This window comes from Zonotrichia leucophrys, chromosome 11, assembly GCF_028769735.1.
Source record: "Zonotrichia leucophrys gambelii isolate GWCS_2022_RI chromosome 11, RI_Zleu_2.0, whole genome shotgun sequence".
In the NCBI taxonomy this organism is placed as follows: Eukaryota; Metazoa; Chordata; class Aves; order Passeriformes; family Passerellidae; genus Zonotrichia; species Zonotrichia leucophrys.
In genome coordinates this window covers 277,919-290,617 of record NC_088181.1, presented here as the reverse complement: position 1 = coordinate 290,617, position 12,699 = coordinate 277,919, and the positions used below count along the sequence as shown (strand labels likewise).

General features: G+C 53.2%; 1 protein-coding gene across 1 annotated transcript in view; it reads left to right on the top strand.

The window, feature by feature from the left end:
• Nucleotides 1–12,699, top strand: part of LOC135452965 (collagen, type I, alpha 1b-like) — an 80,767-nt gene that overhangs the window by 50,883 nt on the left and 17,185 nt on the right. Inside the window, exon 5 of the mRNA XM_064723515.1 lies at nucleotides 3,876–3,943. Within this exon, the coding sequence (XP_064579585.1) occupies nucleotides 3,876–3,943 (68 nt within the window). The remainder of the gene's footprint in view (nucleotides 1–3,875; nucleotides 3,944–12,699) is intronic.

The following is a 12,699-nucleotide window of genomic DNA, read 5'->3' as shown; positions in this document are numbered from 1 at the left end:
CATAGCCCCTCTGCAGAGTCACCTTCTGTTGGTTTCAGCTGTTCCATATTGCCAGGCTCCGTTTGCTCTGAACACCCTGGTACTGAGCTGCTCTCAGGCTGGAGAGCAGAAGGATGGGGCAGAGCCAGGTGGCACCATTGGGGCTGGCACTCTGCAGTGTCACACCAGCAGGGTCACAGGGCTGGGGCAGGAAGCACTGCCTGGGCAGTCCATGGGGTGGAACTGGATTTTCATTGAGGACCTTTCCCACCCAAACCATGCCATGATGTGATTCTCTGATCTGCTGAGATCACGGCTGCTCTGTTTCTCACAGACAGCTTTGGGCTGCTCACTTGGGTCTGGGCTGGTTTGACTGCACATTCCTTCTCACCAGGGTGGCCACAAGCATTCGCCAAGCCCTGAGAGGCTGCGTGGGCATGGGCAGGACATTCACACACAGCTGCTGGCCCAGGCTGCCATTGGGTTATCCTTCATGTCCAGAACTTTTGCAGGTAGTTTGTAGTGGCAGGCCCAGGTTTGGAAGTGCTGACCAGAGGCCATCCTGGTGTCCTGGTTTTGATCAGACCTGGCAGCTTGTTGCCTTTTCTCAGTCTCCTGGGCACCCTTGCATAGGAGGGAGTGCAGAAGGGCCACATCTGTTGAGATGTGGGAAGGGAATGGATGGAGGTGACAGCTGGATGGGGCTGCGGTCAGGAGCCTGAGCAGCGTGCAGGGGGCAGCAGCTGCTGCCTGCACCCCCTGCACTTTGGTCCTTGGGCACAGACTGGAGCGTGACCCTCCTGTCTGTGCTCCTTTGAGGCTGGCCTGCCTCGGGCCCGCTGGTTACTGTGTGCCTGGGGCTCACAGCCTCCCCTGGGCTCCCTCACAGCCCTGCTGTGCTGTGACAAGGAGCACACTCCAAGAGACAGGGGGGCCACCCTGCTCTGACCCCCAAGGCACTGCTCAGGAGCCTTTCTGGAGCCCCAGGCATGGTCTGTGCACGCCCAGAGCACGGGGCAGAGGAGGATTCTCTCACTGTGGGTCCCATCTGCAGCTTTTTGAGTGGAGAGAAAAACAATACTCTCTCCCTGGGACCACATTTTTCTGCAGCCCTCCTGCCCAGCACCAAGGGTGTGAGGAGGCTGTAGAGCTGTCCAGGATGAGTGCAGGGCAAGCATACGAGGCACAGATCCCTGAGCTGGTGTCACACAGTTGCTGTTGACTGCTGGCTCACTGTGCCTCTCTTTGTTCCCTCCTTGCTGATGGTGATGGGTGCAGGTCCCAGTCCAGAAAAGCAGCTGAACGGAGCAGCCGAGGGCTCCTGTTCCCCACACGTTTTTGTTCTCGTTACATCCAGGTACCATTCATCACTCCGAGGAAAACGGTGAGGGTGGATCTGACCAGCTCTGGACTCCCTGTCCCCAGCAGGCTTCCAGGTGGCACAGTGGCCAGAGCTGCTCTGCCCCAAGACCCCGTGTCCCACTGACCTGTGGTGGGGACCCCGCAGCCACGGTGCCAGCGCTCTGTCCCGTGGGAGGCTGCGTGCCAGCCTGGCATCTGTGACCTGCTGTTACTCCATCGCTGAGCTGTCATCAGGCCCCTCCTTTGTCACTGAGCTGCAGCACTCAAAGCTTCTCCCTCTGGTTCCTTGTCTCCTGTCCCCCTTCTGCAGCACACTGCTTGGTGTTTCTGAGTAACTGGGAATCATCCAGGCAGCTCCCGGCACTCCAGGCCTCCAGCAGCGAGCACGCCAGGTGCCCTGGCTGAGGATGAGTGATGATAAATAAGCAAATCACATGGTGGGCTGAACGATTTCCCCAAATGAGCCTGTTTGTCCCAGGCACAGTGCAAAACCCTCTTCTCCTTGGCGATAACCTTTCTGTGTGCTCACATTATGCATGTATTCATGTGACTTCCTCTGCCTCACTGCCACCTCTTGATTTGAATAAAAATAATTTATGTGGACATTCCTTCAGTCAGGATTTCCCCCCAATAATATTTCGTTGATGCTCTGAACCCAAATGGGGTCGTTATGCTTTTGCATATCATTAGGGCTTTATGAAGAACAACAGCGACATCTGCATGTGCCGCAGTGCCACAGAGATGGGGAAAATACAGAAAACAAACCCCAAACGAGCTCCAAGCTCATCTGGCTCTGTCTTTCCTCAGTGCCTTTGCCTCTATCACGGACACAAGTAATTGTACAGTGTAATCACATCACAGCTCATCTGAATATTCATAACCGACACAAAGACTTGGAGGAGAAGTGGGGAGGAAAAGGAAGGTAATTTAAATATAAAACAGCATTTCATTTGGAAGCAAAGTTCCCCGTCCAGCTCAAGAGATTGTCTTGGTACTGATTCTGTCTGTCCATCTCCCATACAGCAGCGTGGGCAGCCGCAGCCCCCGCTGGGCAGAGAGAAAATAAAGCACAACAACAAACAGCGGCAGGACTGCCCCCAGCCAAAGCATGTTTGAAGAGTCGCCAACGGTGGCTAACCAGCTGCTGGTCTCCAGGAAAGAAACAGTCTATTGATGGAGCTTTATAAAGACCCCAATTAATATGTTGTGCATGTATAAGATCTACAAAGAGCCCACTGTATTCCTCCCCCCGCAGCCACCACCTCCTCTTCCTGATCAATGCCAGTGGAGAAGGATCTGTGCTACCAAATAATTGATTAATCACTTCAGTGGTGAAAACGCCCCTCTCCAAAACAGAGAAGAAAAACAAACACAAAAAGAGGCAACAGTTTGCTAATTAGCGTGTAAATTACCGCTGGTTCCATCCTGCTTTGTGCCTTTAAAAAGGAAAAGAAAAGGGAAAGAGTAAATATAATCCCCATCTTAATGTATATGCTGTCTTCATTTCTTTTGCATTACTTTGGTATCCTTCACCAGTATGAACACAGCAGTGTGATGTTGGAGCTGTGACTGGCTCTGCTAGTCCGTTCCCCAAAGAGCTCCTATTTCCATTCCACTGGAGCTTATATTCCTTTAAATGTCTAGCGCGGCATCATTTCCCCCTTTCTAATACATCACTCTGCTGGAATTAGAAGAATCCAAGGTTATATCCAACTTCAAAGGTTTCCAAGTCATCATGATTTTAGCAAAAGTAGAAGACAGATCATGGAACAAGTCCCTGGCTTTTGAAGATAGGCATCACAGGGACCTTCCTCCCTCTGCCTCGCTCTCGCTCTCCCACTGTCTCCCCCCAACTTTGTACCTCTCCAGCTCTGAATGTCCCGCGCTAGCGTGGTTTAATGATATGCAAATGAAATATGCATAAAACCATTCTACTGTATGATGATTAAACACTGGAGACATTAGCCGCCGACGCTTCACTGTTTGACTATAATAATCTTCCCCGAGCATCCACTTTGATTGCGGAGTTATGGAAACCCATAGCAGTTGGCAGAGAGGGAGTAAGAGGGAGCGAAGCAAGGAGAGGTGCAGGGATGTATCACCCATCTCTGCATTTATCCCACTCCAGGAGACATTTCCCCTCTTTGTACTGCGTTCCTACTGCTGTCTTTTGTAATCCATCCATGCGGTCGCACCAGGGCAATTAACGGGAAAAAACCCTCTTTTCTCTTAATGTTTCAAAGCTCATTAGCCAAACGATTATTCCTCATTAACAGCGAAAGCTCATTCATTAAAAGAAAAAATATGCCCAAAAGATGCCAGCACTGTTAATCCCGAGCCCTGTAGCTGGGCTGTAGATCCCATGCCAGTATTTTCCATGCAGAAGGGAAGTGCACCAATCCACAAAAAAAAAAAAAAAACAAAAAACCACCAGGCAAAAAGAAAACATTTTTGAGTTTTGTAAAATCCGCAAGAGAGGCAATTAATATTCCCATTGTATGACTTTATTTTTTGTCTCTCCCTTTTGTCTCCAGTGCCCTTGCCTGGCTCAGCGCCCAGTGCCAACAGAACACCTTGCAGGATCCTCAGCAGCGCAGACAACGTAAGTAGCCAGCTGTCCCTTGATGCCCTTGTGCAGAAGCCCCCGCGCCCTGCGGACCCCGTGGAGCGCCCGCACGCCTCCTTCCCTCGCTCGCCCTCCGAGTGCCACCTGGGCTTCACAAGTAGCACCTTCCAAATCTCTCTGTCTTCAAGTTTGTGCATGTCTGTGTGGCATCCCTCCTCCTCCTTCACTCCCATAGTGGATCTCGTGAAGGGCTTCAGATCGGCCCCATTCATCTCCCTGGTGATAGCAGTGAATGTAGATAAATCTCTGCTGCCTGCTTGCTGCTCCAGTATGATTTTTATTTTGTCTTCCGTGTACACCTAGGTCAAAAAGTGGGATGTATACTGACGGTGGGTGAGAGTGTGTGTGCGTGTCTCCTCCTCAGTCCCTGTCGTTCTCTCGCACTGAGGCACACAAACACACATCTCCCCGCGTGTGTTACACGCGTGCACACACATAAACACCCGCACACGGACGCGCGCGTGTGTGCACGGAGCACACACACATCTCCTCACCCCACTGACACAGCTCCTGTGCACCGACCCCAGGCGGTGTGTGCTGTGTGTCTGTGTGTCTGTACGCACTGTTCCGTGTGCGTGTGCATACACAGGCATCTCGCTACACCGTCAAACATTCCCTCTCCTCCCAGCAGAGGCTGTGTGCAGGCTGATCCTGCCCTGTGAGAGCGGTATTCCTTCCTCCCTTCCTTCCCTCGGCTCTTCGGAGACCTTCGCGTTCCCTCCTCGGGGTCCCTCCTGAGCTGCAGATTTGGCACCTTTCCCTGAGGTTGTCCAAATGGCAAATGGCATCGGCCGGAGTTCGCATTCTTGCGGCTTCTCTGGGCATTTCTGCCTCCATGTCGACTACTCCCTTTTGTTTGTTGTTGACTGGGCTGGGTGTGGTTGGGGTTTTTTTGGCATTAATTGTAAAAGAACCTGAATGGCAAAACACACCAACAGCTTGCGGGGAAAAAAAAGCCAAAAAAAAAAAGCAAGCCCCACACAAACGCCTTCTGCTGCGACAGATGCCCATGTTGCCCCTGGCATGGAGAGCGGGCACAAGGGGTTTGTTGATGAGGTTTTGTCGATTGCTGTGTTTATTGTTCGCATTTCCCTTTTCCATTTATTTTTAAAGACTCCAAGATGCCGGCCTCGGCTTGGAACGGAGCGGTGTCATGGCGGAGACGACGGCCTTTGTCTCGCAGGGTGTGAAAGCATCCGTTGTGCTGGCTCCACTGCGGCAGAATGATGTCTAAAGGGGGGAAAAGTGCTGGAAGTCCGAGGTGCGCGGCGCTGGCGGGGGAGCCCCATCCCCATGGTGCGCGTCCGAGGAAGGGCTCTCGGCGGAGGAGCCTGGTCTGTAATCCTGGCACTCGTGCCTCCGGTCGCTGCCTGCCGCTTGCTCCTGGGGCTCTGGATAATCTCCCTTGGCTCTACGGCACTGTCTGGCCCGCGCTCAGGGCCCCCGTAACATATACCCGCTGCCGCGATCGCAGGGAGCTGTGGCGTTGCCACTGAATGGATGGCACTGTGCCAACTCCGCTGCCATCCGCCCTTGCAGCTCTTTTCCTCCCTCCTCCCTCCCGCTCTCCCCTCCTCCTCCTCCTCCCGTCGACTTGATGTTAATTAACACACGGGTTAATTGATTTTAAAAGCTGAAGAATTACAGTTAAGTTTTCCCACAGGGTCCGGCCGCCTGGCACGCTGCGCCTGGCGCGGGGGCGGCGGCCGGGCCGGCCCTGCCGGGGCTGCTGGGGCCGGCTGGCACGGCTGCCTCGTCCTTCCGGCACATCGCCGCTCTGTTTGCTGTAAACAGCGGCACGAGCCCTCCCTCGGCTCCGCCAGGCACCGGTGTGTCAGCAGGAGCCGTGCCGGAGCTGCTGCTGCGGGGCAGCCCCGAGCCCTCGGCAGCCCCGGGCGCCTCACGGCGCTGGGCCCCGGCCCGGGCACCCCGAGCGGCACCTGAGGGCCCCGGCCGCCACCGGCTGCTCCCGCCCGCCAGAACTCAGCTCCCCTCCTCGGCTCCGGTGTGTGCCTGGGGGTGAAGCGTCAGCACCAGGGCAAACTTAGTTTGTCGTGATTACGAGAGAAATAACCCATTTGGGCTTCGGTTTTTCACTCTCCCTTGCCCCAGTGTGCCGCTGGTTGAGGGTGACAGTGTGGCAGGAGGAGGCGCAGCAGCGCTGGGAACTTGCTGCTTTCACCTTCCTGTGCTTTCATTTTATTTCATTTTGTTTTTTAAAAGCATGAAGCAAGTGAAGCGACAAGAGGAATCCATTATGCAAATCAGGTCACATTTGCATAATGTCTCATGACTGGAATATGCAAATGAGTTGTATAATTTATGAGTGCCAGTGTCTGTCTAAAAGTGTTTCCCAGAATTTATAAAAACTGCAGCGTGGAGAGGCAGCTGCTGGCTGCCCCGCCAGGAGGGTCCACACTTGCTTTGCAAAGTCCGCCTGAGTCTGGGAGTGCAAACGCCTGGGAATGGGAGCGGAGCCCCCCTTCCCACCCTGTCCTCGTGCTTTATTTATTTCCCATTACTCCCTCCACCCAGCTCCCACCTGCTCCCCTCGAACTTCTCTGCGGAGGCAGGGCGCGGGCGGCGGGCTGGACGGGCGGGCTGGACGGGCCGGCAGCCCCACAGGTGGCTCCGCGGGCTCCCTCGCGTGCCCCGGGGCTGTCCCCGGCCGCAGAGCCCGGCGCCGCTCAGGTGGGCGAGCTCGCAGGCACGGTGTGCGCCGAGGAGCCGCCCGCATGGCGTGGATTCCTGCTGGCTCGCTCTGTGCCAGCTCCATCCCTGCTCGCCGCTGAGCCCGTGACCCTGGGGACAGCGGCAGGCTCAGCGCAGGGCTGGCACTGCCAGCCGAGGCACCCGGAGGGTCCTGCCCAACGCCACGGTGTCACCACTGGAAAGGCTCTGGAATATCCGGACATCCAGGCAGGTATTAAGACGTTTTCTTTTCTTTTCTCCCTCTTCTTTGCATGTCTGGTGATCTGGGGAGCACCAAGAGGATGCATTTGGGATCTTGCACCTGGGCAAGCCACTGTTCTGAGCTGTCTGCACAGGGAGAGGATAGATAATAATGTGCAGGCCCGTGGAAAGCTGTGTGGGTGACGGCCTGCCACTCTGGGCAGCATCTGAGGAGAAGCAGCGGGATGGGAGAGCCCAGGGGTCAGGAGAGCTCGGTGTCAGCCTTGCTCAGCTCTGGGAAGTCCCCGAAAGGGCTTTTGGGCAAGCAAGTGTGAATTGCTGTTCTCAAGAGTCTGCGTTTCAATTGTAAAACTCAAATGTTTGTCTCTCCCTGGTTCCAAATCATTTTTGGTGTTAGATGTGTCCAAAGTGAAGAATCTCACACCATCCATCATTTTCAACATACTGTGGCTGTGTGTGTGGTTTGTTTAGGGGATGCAGGTCCAGGCAGTGACAGTGGCAGTCACACTGAGCATCCCCAGGACAAAGCAGTGAGTTCATAGACTGTGCTTTTACCTGTGGCTGCAGATTTCTGCTGCGGGAATATGAAGAGACCCTCCACATCAGGCACAAGGCAAACCATCATGTAGCCTGTGTGACACGCCAGTGAGAGGCAGCAGCACAGCCAGGCTCTGCAGCATCTTTGCTTGTTGCTGCTCGGGGTGGGTGCTGCCCTGCACCAAGGGGTGACTGTCACCCAGCACCGAGGGGTGACTGAGCACGTAGGGGTGACTGAGCACCAAGGGGTGACTGAGCACTGAGGGGTGACTGCCACCCAGCACCAAGGGGTGACTGCCACCCAGCACCGAGGGGTGACTGCCACCCAGCACCGAGGGGTGACTGTCACCCAGCACCAAGGGACAGCTGGTGGGTCCCCCTGGGGTAGGGGGCTTTGTGGGGAGCAGGAAGGGCCGAGAGCAGTGGGAGGAAGTAGGATGGTGGCCCTGGGGAGCTCCCCACAGCTCCATGATCAGTGGATACATCCTGCAATGCCAGGAGCCAGAGATATGTTTAACCTCAAGGCAAACCACCCTGTTTCATGAGTCACAAAGGCTCCTGCAGGCTGGAAAGGAGAGAAGGATGTCTGCTTCCCTGTTGGGGTGTTCAGTGTAGCACCAGCAGACCCCGCACTGCGCAGATGGCAGCAGGGATGGGCAGGCTGTCAGGGCTGCCCAGCACCAAGGCTGGGCTGTGGCTGGCAGGAGGAGCTCTTGCTGTGGGGCAGTGTGTGGGTGCCAGGTTCTCGCTCCTTGTCTGGGGAGAGCCCGCTGCTGTGTCTGGAGCTGCCCCTGCGTGGGGCCGGGCTCAGCCTCGCTGCTTGTGCCCAGGGCTGCATGGGGAGCTGGTCCCAGTCCCCATCCTGCTCTGGGCTGTTCAGTGGGCTGCTTCTGGTCCCCAGCTCACACTCTATGCTGCTTTCTGATATTTTTATGAAACACCAAAACACATGAATGTTCTGTCGTGGCTTTGATGCTGCACCGAGGGCTGGAGAATGTTTAGGGATTAAACAGCTTTTTGGGTGGGAGAAGGAAAGGCCATCCAAAAGGGGCACCCAAACCTCTGTCTGCCAGACAGGATTGTCAGGTCTCTGTGGGTCAGTAACAAGGGGCAGCTCATGGGGAATCTCTCACACTGCTGCTCATTCATGGTCTGGGTTTCTATTGAGGTGGTGGCTTTTGCCAGCTGAACAGAGCACACCTGACAGATTCTTGTTGCTTTCTTCCAGAGTTCTCCTGTGGTTCCTCACCTGTGGCATTGGAAGAATTCCCTGCAGCTCCATCCTTGGGACTTCCAGGGGCCCGTGCAGGACTTGCTCCTTGTCCCTCAATGAGATAAATTGTGTGAAACACAGATCCAGGGCCTTGGGTCTGTGGCTCCTCTGTGCCTGGGGCTCCCAGCAGAGCACAGTTTAGCCATACTGGCATTGCCTGTTGTTATCATTTCCAGCAAGGGTTCCCATTCAGCCTAGAGTCACTCCCCCTCCTGCTCCCATTCTCCCAGTGCCAATGCTGTTTGAGCAGTAGGATACAGTCACAGAGAGCCCCCAGGAAACTGCAGCTTCCTTCCCACCTCTCCTGGGCAAGGCATGCACCATCAGGCAATGCCAGCCTTGGCTGGATGGATAATCCCAATTTTCCCCTCCTGTTGATGCCAAACGCCGTGGCAGTGGCAGCTGCTGATGCCAATGCAATGACCCACATTCTGAGCTGGCAGCTCTTTCCCTCCCTTAGTCAGTCTTCCAGAAGATGGGTGATGTACAGACAGACTCCAAGCACTGTCTGAGCAGGTCCATGAGGGCACCAGTGTGCCAGCAAAAAGCATCAGCCATTGGCATCACATCACCAGCCTTGGCACACCTGATGGATGTGCCCAGCAATAGGAACAGCTTGCCTGCATGGGCCTTTTTGCGTGATGGTAATAGTTAAAAACAGTTCTAAGCAAAGCGTGTAAAATCTTTAAATCTTTAACAAATCTCTCATAATTCCCAGCTAAGTAGATTAAAGCTGACTGCAGGCTTTAAAAGGAAGCAAGCTGATCACTTGCAGGACAGAGAAAATAAATAAAATTAAAACAATCACAGTGTAAATGTGCAGCTCCCATGTTCCTGGTGCAGATAAAATTAGGGTGGCAGGATGGCAACCAGACCACTGGTCCTGGGTTTGATGGAGGCAAAGACTCAGTGAGATGAGGCAATACAGCACAATTCTGTATCAAAAGAATTACTCAAAAGCATCAAAGATGCTGCAGGCAGATTTTATCAGGATGCTGCACACCTGGGGAACAAAGTGGTGCTGCGTGGACAGCTTCTTCAGCAAAACAGGACAGGCTGCTGAATTCCCAGGCAGAAATCAGGATCCTTGTTAAGATTCATCCTGGTGTTAAGGTCCCGAGCATCAGACCAGTTTGTGGCTCTGGTACTCTCTTCACAGTGCTCACTGCAGCTGATGTGTGTTTGTAACGATAGCTCGGATTGGAAATTATATGGTTAAATATCTTGGCTCAGTGGAATTCAGCACTTGGACTTTCCTTCAGTGACTGAAGGAGCAGATTTTGTAGGATTCGGCTCCTATCTGGAGAGATCTGGTGTTTCTCTTCCTTAGAACCACGTGTTCCTTTTTTAAATGTATATTTCAGTATAAGGTAGAGGGGCATGGCTAGCTGCAGCTGTCACGTAGAGTGAGAGCCGCCAGCCAAGGGCAGCAGTGCTGCTGCAGGGCATCCCTGCGGTGCCCGTCAGTGCCAGCTGCTGCTGCCCTGCCTGCTCGCACCGTGCCTGTGGCTCCTGCTGCCCAGGCACTCTGCCACCCCAGCCCAGTGGTGCCCACTCCCTTTGCCAGCCCAGGGATTCTGTTTGCTTGGCTTTGCCACTGTCACTGTGCTGTCCCCAGACCCAGCACTGGAACTTTCTGCTCCAGTACCTACAGATGTGTCTCAAAGGCAGCACCATGATGATCCCTGCTAAAAACTGCAGCAGGATCTCCTGCTGCTGCCACCATACACTTGAAGGAAGCACTGGTGTTTGATCCTGAAGATCTGGGACAGCAGCAGGTTCTCGGGGTTTGGTGGTGAGCCACAGAAACAGGTGATGCAGGACAAATCTTCTGAAGGCACAAAGGCTGCTCAAACTCACCAGCATATGCCCAGAGAAGGGGGATTTGGCTCTCCCCCACTTTGGCAGGTGGTGTTTGGCTCTTTGAGAGCAGCTGAGATTCGGGAGGGTTTTGCAAACTGGATGGGTGGTCATGGCCCTTGTCCCTCTCCCATCCCGTGAGATGAGCAGAACAGACCTGGCACAGGTGACTCAGCTGGGCCCTCACTGCTCAGAGAGCTTTAATGGCAGAAGGACGAAGCTGAAGTTTCCAAAGCTGCCCCAGAAAAGGGCTCCTAAAATGGTGACACTTCTGTTCTAATGAAGTTACGCTTCATCTGTTCAGGAAGGAGATGGCTCAAAACAAGGATGGGAGGGTGCCCTGCCTTAGCCCAACTCTGCCAAAATGACAAGAGGTTCATGTTGTTGCTCTCAGGTGACCATAGAATATTGTACTGCTGTACTGAGGTGACATCTGCTCCCCTTCCTCCCAAACAGGCAGCTTCCTCACCCTACAGACTGCCCCAGGGCACAATAAGTAGGTTAATGCTTGCTTTAGGGTTAGCCTGAGGGTGAGGGTTCCCTGCAGGAATAGCAGAGTGAGGTTTCCTCTGTGCCTGTGTGAGTTCATGTGTAGGGATGCCTCCAAGGCAAATGAATTCCTACTGCTCCCATTTCATCACTGTGTGCCTCTTCCTCCTTCCTTGGGATTGTGATGTTCCTTGGGATGATAGAGCTTTGATTTTAGTTCTGCCAGGCTCATATGATTTTTCCATTCGTCATTTGTTCTTCCATTTCCCTGCTTCCAGTCCTCGTTCTGGCCAGGCAGGAGTGGGAGCTCCAATGGTTGTGTTGGCCATGCCTCATGCTTCTCATGCCTGTTTCTTCTATGGCCAGACTGACTCCCAAAAAGGAAAACAAACCAAAACGTGTCAGTGGTTTTGAATTACAAATCTGGGTGTTCAAAATGCATGAAATGAGAAATTTCGGGCGCTTACTGCAACATGAATCCACCTGTGTTGGACATGAGTGGCATTTCCTATTTATGCTCAGACTCTTGAATGCAAAGTTAAAACAGATGTCAAGGCAGCTGTGGACGGAGAAAACAGCATCAGGTTGGAGAAGAGGGAGGGTTTGGTGTGTTCATCATTACAGACTTTGGTTGTGGCAAATGAAAGTTAAAGAGGCGCCTAGAACCAGGTATTCAAACTTAATTTCCTATTTGTATAGTAATGTGTGAAGTTCCTGTGTTTAATTTGCATGTAAATATTGACTTATATTGTTACATAAAAGTAGTATTGACATTTTCCATGGAAAGATTCTCTTTTTGATTGCTTGCCATTTCTTGACCTACATTCTCAAACCAGAGAAGCTGCCATGCTGGTGTGATTCAGCCCAGCCTCAGGTGTGAGTGCCTGTCCTTTGGTGGCCTGCTGTGTGCACAGGTCCTGCAATGGAAATGGATCAGCATGTGGCCAACGGGGTGGGTGGTTGTCATGGCAGGGGTTCCCCTCTGTTGTGGAAGCCGAGGGTGTTGGTGGATGGCAAGCAGTGGCTCCAGAGCTGCCCAGAGGGGCCTGGAGTGGCCTTCAGAGCCAGGGGCAGCTGGAGTGGTGGCTGTGTCACTGGAGGCAGCACACAGCCAGGATCCTTGCAGACAGCTCCTTGTCTTCCACAGCCTGAGCAGGAATGTATCTCTTTGTGGAATTGCCGAGCACTCCCAGTTTTGCTTGAAACATGCAAAGTGCTATACAGTTGTTAAGTGCATCACAAATTAGAGCTAGACACCTTGAACCAAAATTAGAGGACAAGTCTTGCTCCTGAGTCTCTCTCTGTCTCTACTTGGCACTTGGAAAGGGCAGATGATGAAACTTTTTTCTTGCAAGGATGTTGAGATTAGGGATTGCCCTTGGAGAATGAGAGTGATGAATGTCATAGAAATGTCACAAGCAGATTAATAGCAAAGTTCTGTGAGAGGTTTGAAAAGTGGGCACTAAATGCAAGTTGGAGCTGGAGCCGCACACTGAGCTGTGGTAGGAAGCACTGACTGATGCCTTTTCTGTGCATGTATGAATTAATAAGTGCAGGATGGTGTGAGATGTGCATCAGAGCCCATAGCAAATGCTTATGCAGAATATCCCAGATTATTCTGGCAGCCTTGATTCTGTCATATCCAATGCTCCAATAATGT